Raw genomic sequence first — 19,229 nt, 5'->3', positions numbered from 1 at the left:
GATTATAGCGGAGCTCTGCCACTGTAGGCCGATTTAAATGCAAGAATCTTGCGTTTTTGTGGTAAAGAAACCCATTGATGGCTGTGACGCTAATAGAAAACGACACTGAGAAAACGGTCGAGGGAGAGGAGAGAAGGGATGGAAGGATTGGGTGTGAGGGCTCCACAGCTCCCTGGAGACAGGCGAGGCCATACAGAGACGTCTTAGTAGTAATATGATGTGGCCTACCACTTCCTAATCCGACGCTGCCACATGTGTGTTAGCCCACCCACATTGATGCTGTGTCTAATGTCAGAAGTGCTGTGTCTCTAAATCTTTGACAAGTCTTACTCACAAACATCACTGCACATGTGGTAACACACCTGTAACTGTATTCATGTCTTAGGCTAAAAGGATATCAGAATGATGTCAGAAATGTACTTAGACACATTAAGCCCAAATTCAGACTACATTGAAATATTAGGAAATCTTTTTATGTTCTTAGTCTTGAACACAAATCTCTTCTGCGTGCAAATATTTTGATATTAAACTTGCAAAAACAAGTCTAACACCATAATGGATTTTTAAAGCACTCTGTTCTTTCACTGTACTATAATTTATGCTGCTGCTGAAATCCATGTGGTTTCACAGATAGATTGCAGCTATGCATCTTGTAGCTGTATAGGATTCAGTATTTTTCCATGTGGTTCTCTGAGGAAACGTGTACAGTACATCTGACTTTATTAACAATGTGGCTTCTTAGCTTGCTGATCTGTGAATTATCAATGTTGCATTTAAGACATTTGGGAACAGAGATATTTGTATAAGCAGCTGATAAAATGCTCTGTTTATCAAATGGGTGGGGGTGGGGGTGGGGGGTTGGGGGGGGCACCAGCTAATGTGCCTAACAGAAGTGAACTGTATAAAAGTGGAAATGCGGTCACAGAAATTGGCGCCTGTTTGCATTAAAAAACAGATATTTTTATACATTGTAATTGTTTTGACGACTTCTTCAATCACAGTCTGCGTGTTCACATGCAGAGGATTACCTTCGTGAGTGTTTACTGGAATGATGCACATCAGATGAAGTGATATCAGATGGAGAAGAGACAGAAGAGAGACTGAGAGTGAACAGAACCCCCCCTCCCAAGTGCCCCCACTTTCCTAACCCCCCCCAACCCTCTGTGTTAGTCAGTGTGGCCTGGGGCTGTGCCACAGTCCTTTCATGAGAGAAAGAAAGAAAGAAAAATGAATGACAGAAAAGCACAGAGAGAAAGATAAAGCGAGGAGCAGATGAGTGGAGGCTAAGAAACAGATCGCTCATATAAAGAGCTTAGGATAAAGTAGGGATAGAATGAATGTAGAGTGGAAAGAGACAGAGTCGTTGAAATCAACCATGACTTTTTCTGTCACTGTTGGATTTAGATAAAATGATTCCAACACGAGAGAGGAGAGAAGGAGAGACATTTTTCTCTCTCTTTTTGACTCTATAAACTGAGTCGCGACTCTGAAGTTAAGCGTAGATCAGATGGCTTTTAATGTGCAAGCATGTTCTGCCGTTTAACTCCCCCCCCCAAACCACAGGGCTGGGTGCCTCTTCCCGTTGCTTTCTTTACGTTCTCCTTTCACCTTCCTCCTCCCGTTCACAGCTGGGGAAACAGAAAGGCAACATGTATATATGCAACACACACACACACACACACACACACACACACACTAACTGAGGAGGACCCATGTGCAGAAAAATAAAGATTTAAATAATTAAAGAACAAAAAGTTAAAAACTTACTAAAAACGTCCAAGAACTAAATCCAAAGGAAAACACTGGGAAAAAGAAACACAAACACACACACACACACACACACACACACACACACACACACACACACACACACACACACACACACACACACACACACACACACACACACACACACACACACAGGATGGAGTTTACTGCTGCAGGTAGAAATATTTTTGTTTCACCTCCTAGCAGAATTGCTTGTGGATAGACCAGTAGCTGGCTGAACACTGGTTGTATGTATGCTCATGTTAATGTGTGTATTATTCATATGTGTAGAGCAGTAGCGAGTGTGTGTAGAGGATGCAAAAGAATGACAGAGCTCAATTGGTATTGGAGGGTTGGGGTTTGTGGTTGAGGTCTGCTTCAGCAGGAGCTTTATTGTATAAGGCACTGGCTTATAGAAGGCTTCATGTTTCAGATGGGGTTTTGGTCAGGTCAGACTTCTATATTTCTCATCTTGCTGTGTGCAGTTTGGGGGACGCTGTCTGCAATGCAAAAATAGTTGTTTTTGAAAGTATTAAATCTTTATTAAAATGTGTTCAAACCCATTTATCAAAACAAGAAAATGCACTCTTGTTTGAGATAATCTCAGTTACATCCAGTGTATATGGATGTGTTTTAAACTTTAAGGAGATCAAATTTGATCCAAACAACAAATAAGGCAAATTATGCACCATTATAAAAAACATATTTACACTAAATAATCAAAAATGAATACTTATACAATTAGCTTTTCTTCATTTTCCAATTGCGTTAAAGGGTTTTATGTCCCTGACGATGGTGTATTGGAAGGTAGAAAACTGAAAAGCTGGTGTTAGTTTGATTTTGGGAGGATTCACACTGTGTGAGACGTTAGGCAAGCACAGGCTGGGAATTGTGCACTAGCTTTTTTTTGGCAATGCACAGCAGTGTTGTAATATTGCAGTCACACGCAATATGGTCTGACAGGTCCTGGTTTGACAGATATTGTTCCCTTGTGGAATAAACTAATGTGGCAGTTATGCATTCAATGTTCCACCTCTGTACCTTTACACTGCTTTCTTCAACTGTTTAGCTTTTATTTATTAACTTTGCACTTGTTTACTAAAACATAAACATAATTTAACTACCAAATTACCAATGCAGTTAGTAATCAAATGTATACTGCTTAAGAGGAAACAGTGGTTCATCATACATAACACAATTTTATATCTGTACGCTGTCATATTTTATTTCCACTTCTGATTTTAGATTATCACAAAGTTTTCCAAACAAATAAAATAAAATAATATTTGCTATGTCGAAAAACTTTGAGAATTAACAGTATGTCAGTAAACTAAGGAGATTTTTCAATCCGGTTAAAGACTTTGGCAGTTTCATGACTCCTCTTTCGGAGCCATTGATCTGTTATACACGGAGGATCTGTTCTAGTGCAGGAAGTGTGTGATCTGTCAGTGTGCCGGTCGTGTTTGTACTTAGAGAAAGCAGCCGCCGCTGTTGCTGCTGTGGATTTTGATACCAAGTTGAGTCTGCCTCGCCTCATCACGCCCGTTCTAGCAGTTGGACCCATCATCACCCCGTCCCAGTTGGGTCCAATCTTGTAACTTCACACCAGCCTCTTAAGTGGGCAAAGTCACACCACATTAAAGAGCCTGTTTGACTTGAAACCTCTGCTTAACCCCTCAAACCACACGCCTCCCTGTAACAACCCCCGCCGCTACTGTCATATCCCATTGGACTCAGTCATATTTTTATTAATATCTTGCTGCCTTGCTTTGGTCCCTCGGCCTCTGGTGCTTCCAGAAAGTTTGAGTAAGAAGAGCAGGAGAGGAGGGAAGATTAGAGGGGGAGGAAGGGGAGGAAGAAGGGACTTCGACAGAGCTGTAGACCTTGTCTGTTGTAGCTACATCAATCAAACCAATCAGGGTAAGAAGAGTGAGGAGCCAATCACAGTGACTCTGTGTTAAAAAGGGTCATGCAGGTTCAGCGTCTTCCCCCTGCGTACTTGTTTGCCTCTCTGAATAAGAGTCTGTTTCTGAGCAGGCGAGTCATGTAGCATTTCTTAAAGAACCCTTCAAATATATATTGTTTGTGACATGTCGAGACCAGAATAGGGAATTTTATCAAAAATGTACTGAAATAATAATACTTTGTTGTTTGATCAGTGGTTGTTTTTATTGGAAATATCAGCAGTCGATATTTGATGTGACGAAAGAATGTAAGACAATAGTTAAAGTTATGAAAAGCATTTGGATGATAAATGTAACTCTTAGACTGCTTTTCATACAGGTTTCCCACTCAATAATTTAACCATGGATATTTTTCTTAAAGTTTTGCCATGTATTATTTAAGGACAAAAAAATATAAGAGTTGAGTGCTTATGGAGATATTATTTTATTACTTTGCTAAGGATTGCTTGAGAACATTGACACCTTTTCATCTCATTTGTAGGATTCCTGAAAGCTAAAAGTTGCCAGTCAACAGGGTCCCTCTTGAAACTCAAACATGAGCGGCATCTGAGACTGCAGAGACACAACTAGTAATTCTGATGGCAAATAGTGAGGGTGATAATGTTCTATCCTTTAGTTGACTAAATGCGCACATCCTCAAAATTAACTGCTGAAATTCTGAACTGTGTAGTTAATGAAAAGTTTTTTTCAGGCCCTGGTTATGATTAAGTTACATGGGCAAGTCAATAACTGTAATAGCAAGGTCTCATACATTGTGGGTGTTATTTGCTTGTCTTTAGCTCAGGAGGATTTCTTTTTTTCAAGAACTCCGAGTCTATGTCTTAATATTTGACCATCTGCACATGACCACAGATAACATAGTCATTAGTCTTCACCATAAATGTCTGTCAGCTTAATATTTGTCCACTTGCTATAGCCCTCTTTCCTCTCACTCATATGACCCAGATCCAGAAATCATTAACCATTTGTCAGTAACTTTATTTAGATTGCAATTGCTATCTTGGAAGGTTCATCCCCACCTTCACAAACTATTTTATTCCTCCATACTTCTGTCGCCAAACTGCACATTCATGCTTACTGCGTCTCATATGCAGAGCTCTTTATTACGTGTATCTTCTGGAGTTGTTGCCATAAGTTGTCAAGCAAACTCCCAGCACATAAACACATATAAAGTTTACTGTAAATGAATGCATTGTTTTATAATAAGTACTACAACTCAAGTCTTGATTTAGTCCCTCATTGTGTTTTATTTTATGTTGTTTATGCCTCCTTAAACCATTCTGTCTCCACTGCTGTTTTCGTGACTGTTGAAAAAGAATCCTGTAAAATATGACAGATATAAATTTGTTTGAAAAATGGACCTGAAGAAGAACTTATGTTGTCTATATCCTAAATTTCTGTTTCAGAGTAGTATACAATGGAGCACTGTATGGTTGAGGCGACAAGAATTCACAACACAAACCCAATATTAAAGCCACAAACCAGAAAAAAGTGAATATATGAGCCAAGCAAACAAACAAGATATGGAAAATAAAGGAAAAGGAGTCTAGGAGGCAGAGAAAGGCCTGTTTGTGTTCCTCCTCATGCCTTCGCTCCCCCAAACCCTCATTCTTTGCCTGTTGAAATGGAGACTCTGCTTGGTATTTCTCCCTCCTCGCCAGCAACCACAGAGTGACAAAATCCGTGGGGTGTCATAAACGAGCAAAGCCAGGGGGAGAAAGGGAGGAGAAAGGTGGTTGGGAAGAAGGGGTGGGGGGGTTGAGAAGCAGGGATGCAAGGGAAGACAGTCAGATTCATCTGGTCCTGATAAGGCACAGTGGAAAACAGATGAGTGTGGTGAGCAAGGAGGGGAAGGGGGTGGCAGTAGGAGAGGAGGGATGGAGCGCGGATCTACTTGGGAAGATATTCTGTCTGCTGTGCCCTATCAGCCGCCCACCCCCCTTTTCTTCTCACTATACCATGCTCTCTCCAATTCTGCCTTCTCAAGCCGACTTAAGCAACAGTTTGTTGCCCGAGGAAAGAACTAGAGAAAGGAGAAAGCAACAAAGGAGGGAGTGTTCGCCTCCCTCTTGCTTTCTTTCTCTCTCTGTCATTCCTCCAAACCTCTCTAATCCCTTGCTGGGTGCCATCTTTCATCAAATCCTACCATGTGTGTATTATCCTCTACAGAACACTTCCCATTAATATAATAAGGGCTGCCAGAAGCACTTAGCCTTTTGAGCCTGTGTGAGATATAGTAGATAATACTTTGTGTGAGTTTCTCCCTCTCTCTCTCGCACACACACACACACACACACCTTACTTTAGAAAAGAAATGAAACCCTGTGTTCAGACTGCTAGACGGTCTCCCTCCAAAACTTTCACAATTTATTTCATGCCCAATATACCAGAGTGACTCTCTCCACGCGTTTTCTTCCGGGAGCTGTCACTCCTCACATCCTCTCCATCTGGGCTGGCAGGACATGACTTGGCAGGTGTCTGACCTGCACTGCATGTGAGATGAGAACCATCCACACAGCCACCCTGCGTTTGGAAATGAAATGTCAGGCTCAGTATCCAGTCTCAGTCCTGATATGGAGATGCAATCACAGTGGCAGTATTGCTGGCACGAGTATTGTTGAGGTGTTATTTAAACAGATGTGGTGCTTGTATGACTGGTATGTTCAGACTGATGAATCTGAAAGGAGGAGAATCTGCACCGGATGGGAGGAGTGTGGCAGCAAAAGTTTGGAAACGTGTATTAACTTATTACCAACATTGAGCTGTAAAGAGCTGCAGCCAACACCAGGCTATCATAGCTCAGCATAAAGACTGAGAAGCTAAGGATCATACAAAAGAAGTGTACGCAGTCTGGAAGGGCTGTATAAAAAATGGGCAACATGGCATCTCCCCAAAAGTGAAACAAAAACATTAGAAGTCTTGATACTGATATAGGAGTCATCGAACTTTCCATTACCACAAGTGTCTGCTCTAAACTGACCCAAGAGGCTTTTTCCTTTTTGACTGTGCCCACATGGGGATCTCTCTGTTTCATCAGTAGGTTAAATGTGTGTTTTGGTTAGTGGCTAAGAGGCTGGTTGCCATTTTTTTTTCCTTTTTAAAGCTTGAGTTGCCTTTTTGGATGTCCTTATCTTGTATTTTGTAGCCAGATGTTTCTGAGGGTAGATAGGCATTGCTGTGTCTCTACTCTTGTTGCCAGACAAGAGGAGATTAGAGGGGACATAGGAGATTGAAGAGATATTGGACCCTAAGTAAGTGGTAGGCCTACAAAGATACTACGATAAATATGTGAAAAGGGCCTATCGTTGTATCCCGTAATATTGTCCCCATGCCTCTGCCTGGTTAAGAGGTTACCTTTGTTGGGACTAGTTAATCATAGGTAGCTACATACACAGAAACATATTCTAAGTTTCCTCAAGACCAAATTCCACCAGATCCGTCTCCAGTCCGTCTCCGATCCGTCACAGCACCAGATCTAATAGGTTTCTATTCTAGTCAATCTGTTAACCCTCACTGGATCCGCTCCGTTGTGTAGCGGCTGCGTCTCTGATCCGGTCGGAACGGAACGGAACGGATCAGATACACAAGACTTCTATTTTCCCCGGATGCCGGAGCATGACGCATCAATTCAGCACAGAGCAGAAACACTCTGTGTTATTGTTAGATTGTTTTTAACTTAACTATGACAACAAAATGTCATTTAGAGCGGAGGCAGGCCTGGAGTCAACAGGTCAGAGGTCTTCAGAGGCTGATAAAGACAACATGGATGAGGAGAGGAGGAGGAGGAGAATCCTTGATTCAGTGATTGCCGTGGGAAAACCTCAGTCACATGACTCCAGCTGTCCCGCGGTCCTTCTCCGTGCTGCGTTCTGAAAACGCAACCGGTGGGTGTTGATGGACGAAAGAGCACAGAGCCGGACCGCAGCGGATCGGAGACGGACCGGACACGGATCTGGTGGAAGTCCTGTGTCAGACTCTCAATGGGACCATATGTGTCAAAATAAATGTTGTGCAAGACTTTTTTACTCTAGAAACTTCTAGGGACTGGACAGAAAAGAGCCCATGATAGCTGTCAACTGATTAAGCACTGCGCTAAGCTAGCTTTCTGGTAACAGCAGTTGCTTCAGTGTAATCAATTTGCTTGTATAACTCTGATACAGAAATGCTCCAACTTTTATTTGATTCAGAGTCAGCTTTACACAATAAATATGTTACACAGCCATGTTTACACTCTAATACATTTCCTCAAACAGATACATAAGCAGTATTTTAATCTTCATGGCAAAGTCTCATGAATCAATAAAAAGTCGACAGAGAGACTACAGAAATGCAGCCCAAACAAAATCAAGCCCTCCATAATTCAGCTCTAATCTCAGTCATTAATTTTAAACATGACATCCAAATTGAAAATCTGCTTTAGAGTGTCAAGCAATTCCCTTTGAGTTTAAATCATAAACATCCTTATAATGCGGGACAAATTGATTTCTATTTCAGCACTAAATGACATACGGTATGCTTAAAAGGCATATAACTCCAAAACATATGTGCCAAAGGGACGTTTGATTAGAAGCATTTATGGAGAGTCGCTTTCATGTTAAATCCAAGTCGCTGCTGGCAGGCGCCTCAGAGTGCACCATCGGGACAAAGTCGGGCTAATTTTCAGTAGCTCTTTCACTAAGCCTGACAGTACATTAGGGGGATGATGGCATAACCTGTGGTTTCTCAAAGAGGCTATTCAGAGTTTAGTCAGGATTTGTCCTCTTTAGATGGGGACACTGATAGGGCTTAGGAGTTAAACTAACATATGGAGCAAATAGAGGCAGCTCTTGATTTGATTTAGCTTCTCTTTGTCATTACTCATGTGGGGTAGGGATGTTTACTTAGGGTGATAACTGGTAGAAAGATGACTAGAGTGGGGAGAGAGGAGGGATGTTTTCTATTTGTGTTGGAAGTATTCTAGTGGATTTTTTAGTTTTTTTATTTTTTGATGTATTTTTCATAACTGAGAACCTTCACAGACATGTTTTGATGGTGTTAACAACAAAGTATGGATCATAGTCCCTATGGAAAGAATATTTGCAGAACGTTTTTGCATTTTTAACTACCTATACGATCATCACCCCATACTGTCCATTCAGTGCAACTCCTTGTGTTACAGATGGACTTTCTGATGCCGTGGTTTCATTGTTTTGTGCTCCTTGTTGGAAATGTCATTTTGCATTCTCCTGGTTTTGCTAAGTCATTAATAACAAGCCTCAGACTCCCTACATGTGGATCACCTGTTGTTATAACAGAATCATGAGTTAAACTTTGCGGATGTTTGTGGCACTTTATAAAAACAACCCGATGATGGAGATGCTCAGACAAGCAGACACATGCACTCTGGGAGAAGGGAGGGAGTGGATGATGTCAGAGTGGGCTGGCCCTCAGTTGTTGTTACGAAAAAATGCTTAACTATCTCTATCTTGCATGCGAGCTGCTAAAAGTGATCTCAGTCATCATCTCTCTCTCTCTCTCATTAACTGTGGGCACAGGCAGGGGCGAGCATTACGTGCACACTCTGTGTTTGTCAGTAAAAAATAATCAGAATGCATAAATGAAATGCCAGGTGCTAAAACTTTTCTGGGGCAGACCCCCCACGATGGCACCAGTTTACATCAATTTTATTCCACCAACAGTTTAAACTAGAAGTAGATTGTTTCTGAAAAAAATTATTCAATTTAGTCGTAGGAGCAATTAAATATACTATTAATGTATGTTTTATTATTTGCAATAAGAAAGGCCCCACCACCAGAAGTATAACGTCATGCTGTGTAAAACACTGAGCAGTATTCATGTATTTGGGATTGGTGTGTTCCAATATGTCAGATATTGTAAAGTTCAGTCTATCTTATGAGGCATAAAGTCCTACAAAGTGAGATGATTTGAATAAAAAGAGAGAATCAAAGTGAAGTTTGCTCAAATTGAATCAACTTCCTGATATCACTATTATATCTTCAGAATACCGATAAGCCATTAGCCACGTAAATAAGCTTGGCAATACTATTTTAAACTGGGAAAAGAGCTGCCTTTGCAATAAACTGTGGTTTTAAGCTTTAACTGTAGCATTGTTTATTAAACAGACACATGTAAAAGTAGCCTCAGTCTTCTTATCTTACTCTACAACCACGACAACAAGCACATTTCCCTCAACGTAAAGAGTTATTTTACAGAAAAGAAAGGATCAATAAACTATTAGCTCTGAGATACCGTTCAAGATGTTAAACCTCTGCTTTCATTTCCCTTTCAGTTACTTAACATCATTCACTTCCCTACCTACTGGCAGACTGATAAATAATACTTTTCATGCTATTTGGTGGATGTCTGTGTTTGAGTTCAGGGTATGGGAGGGTAGGGCAGGATATTGTGGAGTCTGATGAAAATGAAACAGACCTCAAACATCAGCTCATCAGACAACCACAGAGTGTAAAGGTCATCCCAAAGCTGTGTGATATTAGGAGTGGTCAAGCTGCAGGCAGACTCATTCATTTGTATTTGAGTATGAGCGGGGTAAAAGAACGTCTTTAAATACTTGCTTAGACTTAGAAAGTAAGTAATATTATGTTAAACCATTAAGTTACTTTACTACAACCAATGTCACTTTGTCAAGGTTTGTTAGGCATTTACAAAGTGCTCATCAGTTCTTTAAATGTTTATTTTTACCACCACAGCACAGTTTATTTTGGACCTCTGAAGTAACTCCCAAAACTGTTCATCTGGAGGCTGTGACTCCTCAGAAGAAACAAACGGAGAATAAGAGAGCGCACAGTGTTTCCTTTCCCTCTGATTTGTTTTTAGTATCTTTTTAAAGTGAACTGGGGTTTCTGAGTTGGCTGCTTCACACATGGTTTGGATGCAGGGACGAAGAGAGAGTGGGGGAGCCTTTGTGGGAGAAAACACTTGTATTTAATCATTTGTTTGACATCAGTAGCCTCTTCTTATTGACGTACTGCAAGAAAAAGAAAAAAGGACACATTTTGTTTCATGTCATGGCAGCAAAATTAGATCACATCAAATAAATGAATGGATTTGTGCATAAAGGTTAAGTATATTATTCATAATGGTTTATTTAGTGATATATACTCAAGTACTTTTCTGGCAATTTTGGGTGTATTTCTTAAATGTGACCTCTAATAGTTACATTTACTACTTGTAGGAGTAGAGAGTTGTAACAGCTGCTTCCTACATTCCCATGTTCACTTAACAAATCGACACATTAGTGCTTTAAGCTAAAAACATGTGTGTGTTGTGAAAACTAGTGTTTTAAAATTAACAATGTGTAGCCACATTTAGGCTCGTCGCTTACTCATGCCTTAACAATTTATTTATACACTGGTATATTCAACTGAACCCACATGTTGAACTGCTCTCGCTTGCATTTGCCGTAAAATCAGGAACTGCTGCTGATCAAGACGGCACGTGGAATCGAACACACATGCCAGTGTTTGCTGACTGAATAAGTTATGACGGGTTCTTTTACATAAAAAGTCTTTATCAATAAGTCTGAGACCTCCTTTCTATCTGTCAAGTCCACATGCATTCAATGCTCAAGTCTGTGTCTAAGTCTGAGACATCAGTGCTCCAGTCCAAGCCAAATCATGACTCCTATATATATATATATATACTATATTATATATAAACTCTTATGGCTTAAATCTTACTAGTATTCTTTCTTAGTACAGTTTCATTTTGGAGGAAGACTTTCTTAGCCTCCAACAGAGAGTCATACCTAATGTTCAGTTTCCAGGAACTCTAAAACTGTCATCAACTGTTCCTCCAACAAAATCTACGACTGTATTGGGCAACGATGCTTTTGCGAAATGCACCCTGAATGTTTTTACACTTTAGCTGTTTTTAATTGTGATGCATGTCTGTGAGCTTCTTGTTCAATGCTCTCTTGGCCTCATCATGCCTGTAATTTATTATTCTTCTCAGCCTGATTTTGCTGCTTCTCTATATAGATAGATGGATGGATGGATGGATGGGGAAATTTGTCAATGCGAAACACCACCTACCCTCCTGCAGCATTCTCTCATACCTCCAGTGCACAGATGCTTTGGTGGCCGTGGGTCAGGGAAGGCTAGCTGCTGCACGCAGAAGCCCATATGGGACAAGCACTGAGGAGGAACCAAAACTCAATAAACACAGCATTGGGGAGGGAGGGAGTTCAAGGGTGCGCTTGTCATGATGGAGGCTACAGTGAGCGCTCCAGTGGCTGCTGGGGTTTTGATGCTGTAATGTGAAACGGCTGGTGGAAAGAGGACTACAATTCCCCTCTTTGTCTGGTCTCCGCCTCAGCGTCACCCCTCTCTCCTCTCCTCAGCGGACCCTCACGTAACCGAACTCATCATCTCCCCTCTCCCCGTCTATCTCCTCATGTCTGCCACCCATCACGCCGCCTTGATCACTCGTTCCCACTCACGCTCGGTCTAGCGTTACCGTTTTCGCTTCACATCTTTCTTTGTTTTTGCTCTTTTCTCACTGTCTGCCATTTTATCTCATCATTTCATCAGAACAAACCATTTTGATTCCGTTCCTCGCTCCGCTGGTTCACGATAATATATCTCTTTAAGAAATTCCCCCATAAAACAACCTCACACCTGAATAAAATGCTGTGAATCTGCTATCTCATCCTCCCTTTTCTTCTCTTTCCTCTCTTTATTCTCTCTCAGTCTCCTGTAGTGTCTGTGGGCTTCGCCAAGTTTCATCCCAACCTGGTGGTGGGGGGCACTTACTCTGGACAGATCGTCTTGTGGGACAACCGCAGTCACCGCAGAACCCCCGTCCAGAGGACTCCTCTATCTGCTGCTGCACACACTGTAAGACTGTCTCTATTATGAATCTGACGCTCAATTGCAGTCCAGCACAACTGTGATTCAAAACAATCATTGATAAAGTTTGTAGGGCATGGCTGAAATTTGTAACTGCGATTTTAAAACTACAAATAGAACAAACCAAAGGTGTGTACATCTTTGTGATTAAAGTTCCTACGAGCCCTGTGTTTGTTTTTAACATTTTTACTGGCTAATTCCAGCTTATATAATATTAAAAATGCACAAATCCTCTTTCTTATGTGTAATTATAAGAAAGGATTCCAATTTAGTTAACTATGTTGATTATAGAAAGGTACCCCTACAAAAAAGCAATAATAAAAACTCACCATGGGCCCTGAGAAATGTATAAATTATAAATTGGATATATATAAATGACTAAAATAAGAAATCAAAAGATGAATAATGATTAACAATAACTTTTAGTTGTACCCTGAATGAAATGTGTCCCTGCTGTGATTGTAGTTAGAATTAGGAACAAAATGTAATATTAAAGTTTAATGTTATTTCATCAATGCATGACCATAGACTATATAATACATGGACGTAGTCTTTGTGAGGTCACCCATCTTTTTCCAGAGGTTTCAAAAGTATTCAAATTCATTACTGAAGTAGAAGTATAAATACTAGGGTTTAAAAAGACTTCTGTAGAAGTTGAAGTATCAACTCAAGCTTTTTACTCAAGTAAAAGTGTAAATGTACTGGTTTCAAAACTACTTAAAGTATAAAAGTAAAGTAATGTACGGGGAAACAAGCCATTAAGGACCAACGCTTAGGCTGCACCACAGGTGCCTTTAGTGCACTACCCTACCTCCTAAAAAAAAAACATTTTTCTAAAGGCCATAATGAATATAATGTTATATTAATATGTTAATGTATCATGTATATACTTATCATCCAACCACAATCAAATTCACTATATCCGGATGGCGCGATTTTATCGGGATAGGTTTTGGTTTGTTTGTGTGTTTTTTTGAACGATGACAAGCTGGAATTAAAAAAAAGCTGATATGAAATAGGAGTAACGAGGCTATTTTTAAAATGTAAGGAGTAGAAATTACAGATAATTGCGTGAAAATGTAAGGAGTAGAAGTAAAAAGTCGACTGAAAAATATTTACTCCAGTAAAGTATAGATACCCAAAATTTCTACCCAAGTAAGGTAACATAGTGTTTGTACTTCGTTACTTGACACCTCTGTCTGTGAAGCAGAGTTTTGAAGCCAATCGTTCGATATTAGAAATCTTGACTCAACATAACTTTGGTCAATCTACTACAAGGCAAAGACATGGAGTTGAGGCGGCCCTTCTCCCTAACAGCTACAGGATGACCACCTGTCAGTCAAGTCAGCTGTGCCTCTAATTAGGCAAAACTCATAAACTTAATAACTTCTAAAGTACTGAGTTATAAAAAATCCCCCCCTGTACAGTGTGTGCCAATAGAGATTTGAGGTATTCAGCCTAAGATCATTTTTTGTACCAGGCTGTAAACATGTTTATTTTTGCTGTAATGATCAGCTTCTTTGAATGGGTGTGTATGTGGACTCTCTCGGAACAGCAGTGTTAAGCACTTCTGTATCTGCTTAATTTCTCACGGCTGGAGGTTGCCACTTGGGCATGACCAGCAGCTTTATGACACACACACACACACACACACACACACACACACACACACACACACACACACACACACACACACACACACACACACACACACACACACACACACACACACACACACACACACTCTTGACCTGAGCGGTCAGATTCCAGTCAGCTCTGTTCAGCTGCATCAGTGAATTCACAGACCTTCCCATAATTACTGACTGATGTACTGTACACAGTAATATCCTCAGACCAGGGGGGCAGAGCCTCAGAAGGCTGCAGACACACACATGTCTACATGCCATCCTCGCTGTAGGTTTAAACTCCAATAATGAAGCCGTCGTTTTCATTCTCTCCAGCCAGCCAGCTAGCATGCTGCTGATTACTGAATGGATTCTTTGTGCTGGCGGGTACACAAATCAATTACTGCCCAGTAGTGACATAACGCTTTCACACACTGCTGTGGGTTTGCAGAGCAGCGCATGTCCGACTGCATGGTGCTATGAGCTGTCTGTGAGCTGGTGGTACATAAAGTAGCTGATTATGTCATGTGTTTGAGGGTAAAATTTCATTATCGTCGCCACACTAAGCTTAACAGTCGTTTTTTTAAATATAAGAATGTTGAATTATGGAAGTATTTGATGTTACAGCAGAGCTCTGTGTTTACTTTACAGTGTAGCTGCCAAATGTGCAAATATTTTATGCTTCTGTAGCCTGTTGAATTATAAGGGTGTGTATCTGCACTGATCTCATCCATTCATGGCTTTATCTCTTTCCTTGTGTAGCATCCAGTGTACTGTGTTAACGTGGTGGGCACCCAGAACGCCAACAACCTGATCACTGTGTCTACAGATGGCAGGATGTGCTCTTGGAGTCTGGACATGCTGTCACAGCCACAGGTACACAGCACTGTCATCTCCAACAGCACTTTAACACTCAAACACACTGGTGTCAACATGTTAGTACGGGATAACACATGTACCATAACTCACATTACAGCATCACTTTTGTGTGTGTGTGTGTGTGTGTGTGTGTGTGTGTGTGTGTGTGTGTGTGTGTGTGCGTGTAGGAGACCATGGAGCTGGTGTACAATAAATCTAAACCAGTGGCGGTGACAGGCATGGCTTTCCCCACAGGAGACGTTAACAACTATGTGGTGGGCAGTGAGGAGGGCACTGTGTACACTGCATCCAGACATGGCAGGTAGGTGGACTCATATGCATATGAACAAAACACTGCAAATCTGTGTTCGATCACTTGTAGTTTTTTTTCTTTTATACGTCACATGTAGCCAGCCAGCACACTGATTTTTCTCGTACATTTTGTACATTGAAGTGTTTTTTTTTTACCTGTGTTTCAAAATAATCAACATAAGAAGCTCTTCTCAGAATTCAAGTTGTTTTAAAATTTGATTGATTATTTCCTCTCAATTTGCGGAGTTGATTGTTTCACTTTGAAACAAAGCTCCCTTGCTGTGCTGTAAATTTACTTCTGGCATCCCCAGTAAGGTGCAAACAGCTTCACTGATTCAAACAAGTTTAGATAACTAAAACACTGAGGAGATGAACTGTGCAGTTATGTATATTAGGGCTGTCAACAAATATTCTATATTCGAATATATATTCGAATATAAAAAAAAACGGAGATTCGATTGTGAAAATTAATATTCCACTGTGGAAAAAAAACACATCAGCGGCTGCTTTGCGAGTGGGCGCACTGCATGACGGGTCAGGGACAGGTCACAGGAGTCACACATGCACAGCGTGAAGCAGACGGCAGAGAGAAATCTTTCCGTCCCCGGATCCTCAGTGCGCTCTGAACGCGTCTTTTTCTCCGCTGGGAATATAGTGAATAAAAAGAGATCGGACCTCTTCACATGTGAACTGTCTTCTTCACATGTGGACTGTCTTCTTCACATGTGGACTGTCTTCTTCACATGTGGACTGTCTTGTGTTTTTGGCAAATAACCTGTCCGGCATAAGACCCTGCATTGACAGTGGACTAAAAGAGCCAGACAATCAGTGACACTGGGATAAAATGCAGTTTTTCCTCTCTTTTTTTATACTAGCGCCAAGAATGTAAGTGGACTACTTTTTCGTTTTTAACTTTAACTTCAGTTAATGTTAATATTTGCTTGAATCACTGAATGAAGCCTGCCTATATTAGGGACAAGAGTCGGGACCTTTAATTGCTCGCACAAGTCTTGTTCAGCACTCACTCAGCGCATTACGCACAGAGAGGGGAGGGGGGCTAGCAAGCGAGCGAGATGTCTACAGTCTTAAAAGTGTTACGGTATAGACCATTAGGTCATTTACTTGTTTTGTAATGTGTAGGTATGTTTTAGCCATGTGAAATCTGAAATCTCCTTGTATTAGTTTGTCCACCTGTTATTGAAATAATGCGCAAATATAGATATTAGAATGGTTCGAACCTATGGTTTTTTTTTAGAGCGAATATTCGATTGTCATTTTGGAGCAATTTTGACAGCCCTAATGTATATCCCTGCTATGTGTCTGACCCTCTCAGTAAGGCTGGTATCTGTGAGATGTTCGAGGGCCACCAGGGACCGGTGACCGGCATCAGCTGCCATGGCGCCGTGGGCACCGTTGACTTTTCCCACCTCTTCATCACCTCCTCCTTCGACTGGACCGTCAAACTCTGGAGCACCAAGGTATGGTGTTGAAGAGAGGAGGAGGTGTGTGGGGGTCTGATTGTGGACCCTGAGAGGTTGTAGACAGAGAGAAAATGTGTGTGAGGGAGAGCTGGTTGCAAGTGAGAGGGGGGGAGCTGAGTACTGCAGATGAGTAACGTGTTGGGAATTCAGTTCTTTTTTTACCTCTTGTGTCACTGTGTGTGGGTTTGAGAGGGGGGATCTGTTGCTAGGTGTGTCAAAAACTGTAAGGGTGTGTGGTAAAGTGATTGAGTGGTAAAGTCACAAAATTAGCTCAAAAAAAGTCCTTATGACGTCACTCCTTATTTCCATGTAGAGCCCTGATTATCTTACCTGAGTTTCGCCTGTCAGGTGTTCTAATGATCATATACATTAGATACTGCAAAACAGGTCTACAGCTAATACTGCTGAAGACAGCTGGATGTCTTAACTTTATCAGAGGACGGTATTCCTGAGTCAAAGCTCAGGTAACAACTGCCCTTCATATAAAAATAGAAAATGTATCACTTGAGGACAAAGAACAGTCACAGATGAGGTGTAAATATGATGATTAGGCGATAGAAATCAGATAGAATCAGATCAATTTCTCATAATGGCAGCTCTTCATCAAATCTTAAACACCATGCATCTCAGCAAGTTTGACTCACTCAGTCACTCAGACACACGCTGAAGGCTCGCCCTCCTCCTCCTCCTCCTCCTCCTCCTCCTCCTCCTCCTCTCTGGTTTTTAAGTGACCTCGTCCACTCCAGGCTTTTGTTCTCCTTTCAAACCGATGTGATGAATTCCATTTGGCAGCATTTCAGTGGCAGTGAAAAAGCAAACAGTGGCTTTTTCTGCCATAGTGGGCGTTGGAGAAAAGAAAAGTTGGCTTATTCATTAAAAGAAACTTTTGCAGGGCAGTGCAGTGAATTTATTCTGAGGTACGCACAAGAAAAGAGTCAGATAAAACAGGATTATAAGATATTTGATTGTGAAACTCCTTGAGCGGAGTTGAAATGAAGGTGAAAAGAAAGCGGTGTGAAGGATTACATTTTGCAGAAGTAGCAGTCCAGTTGATGCAATGAGAAGGGGAGGAGGCCACAGATAAAATACGTCACAGGCAATAGTAGAGGTGAGGCTGACGTTGAAGGACAGCAAGATCAACATGAGCAAGGTGTTGAAAAGCAAACACAGCCAGAAATCAAACAGAGTCCTTTTCAATATGAGGGAAATACATAATGCATATTGAATAATACTGGAGATTTATTCAGGATCTAGTTACAGTGTTCATGCTTGGCTGCTACAGGCTGTAAAACAGTCTGATGAATTTTAGCTCATGTTTGCATGCAGCTAGTCCGTAAGTCTTGTGTGAAGACTCCCGCGACACATATTAAAACACATTTCTGTGGACTTTCATCAGACAAGTGTGTTATTTTTCAGGATTTGGGAATTCCCTTTTCCTTTGAGGGGCACCGCAGGAATGTGTCTGTCTCTTATCCCACATAACCCATATTTGTGTGTGGGCAGGCAGGATACCTGGGTGTGTGTGTTCACACCTCATGGGCACCTTAAGCAAGCTGCCTTTGCTTACTTAAAATCCCCTCGAGGTTTGCCTCCAACCCAACTGTTTCACTCACACACACACACACACACACACACACACACACACACATACACACACACACACACACACACACACACACACACACACACACACACACACACACACACACACACACACACACACACACACACACATCTGCGCTCACAGTTTCATAAAAAGCTGTTGTACAGAAGTCTGCTGATGTTTTCGCACTCAGCGACGCAAATGTTGTGGTTAGTGAAAACATTCGGAGTCGTCCAGAGAGTGAAGACGTCCTGACAGCTGGGAGTGAGTTTAAGATTGTGTGTGACTTGAGCCATGTCGTGCCCTTGATCCCAGAACCAGAATCTTCTAGGTGAATGAAGAGTAATCAGTCCACTGGAAATCATTAAAGGCAAGCATCACTGCCAGCTCAGATGATTGTTGATGAATGTTAATAATTCAAGAGTGAAAATGACATCTGGATCTTGAGTGAATGACTTTGTTTTCTTTTTATGAGCAGTCAGTAAGAATGTCTTATTCAGGCACAACACTTGAGTCCCATCAGTGTGTTGTTTTTAAATCTAGAGTGAAGCTATCAAACTATGGAGATGTTTGTGATGTAGATGCAACCACAAGAGAAATGAACTGGCTTGAGATGGTTTGGATCTCTCTTTAAGTCCGAGCGATGAAAGGTTTTAGGTGATGAATATCAACACCGGCTCAGAGGACTCGACTTTAAGTACATTTTTGTTCGATTCAGTCGATATTTCCTCTCAAACCAAAGTCTTTGA

General features: G+C 41.2%; 1 protein-coding gene across 15 annotated transcripts in view; it reads left to right on the top strand.

Moving 5' to 3' along the window:
* Positions 1-19,229, top strand: part of LOC117828391 (cytoplasmic dynein 1 intermediate chain 1) — a 63,683-nt gene that overhangs the window by 33,080 nt on the left and 11,374 nt on the right. For all 15 annotated transcript variants that reach the window (XM_034705510.1, XM_034705508.1, XM_034705502.1 and 12 more), the window contains 4 exons: positions 12,443-12,589; positions 14,989-15,102; positions 15,273-15,406; positions 16,730-16,874. In XM_034705510.1, the coding sequence (XP_034561401.1) occupies positions 12,443-12,589; positions 14,989-15,102; positions 15,273-15,406; positions 16,730-16,874 (540 nt within the window). The remainder of the gene's footprint in view (positions 1-12,442; positions 12,590-14,988; positions 15,103-15,272; positions 15,407-16,729; positions 16,875-19,229) is intronic.

This window comes from Notolabrus celidotus, chromosome 16 (assembly GCF_009762535.1).
Source record: "Notolabrus celidotus isolate fNotCel1 chromosome 16, fNotCel1.pri, whole genome shotgun sequence".
Taxonomy (NCBI): Eukaryota; Metazoa; Chordata; class Actinopteri; order Labriformes; family Labridae; genus Notolabrus; species Notolabrus celidotus.
This window is presented reverse-complemented; position numbering and strand designations above follow the sequence as displayed.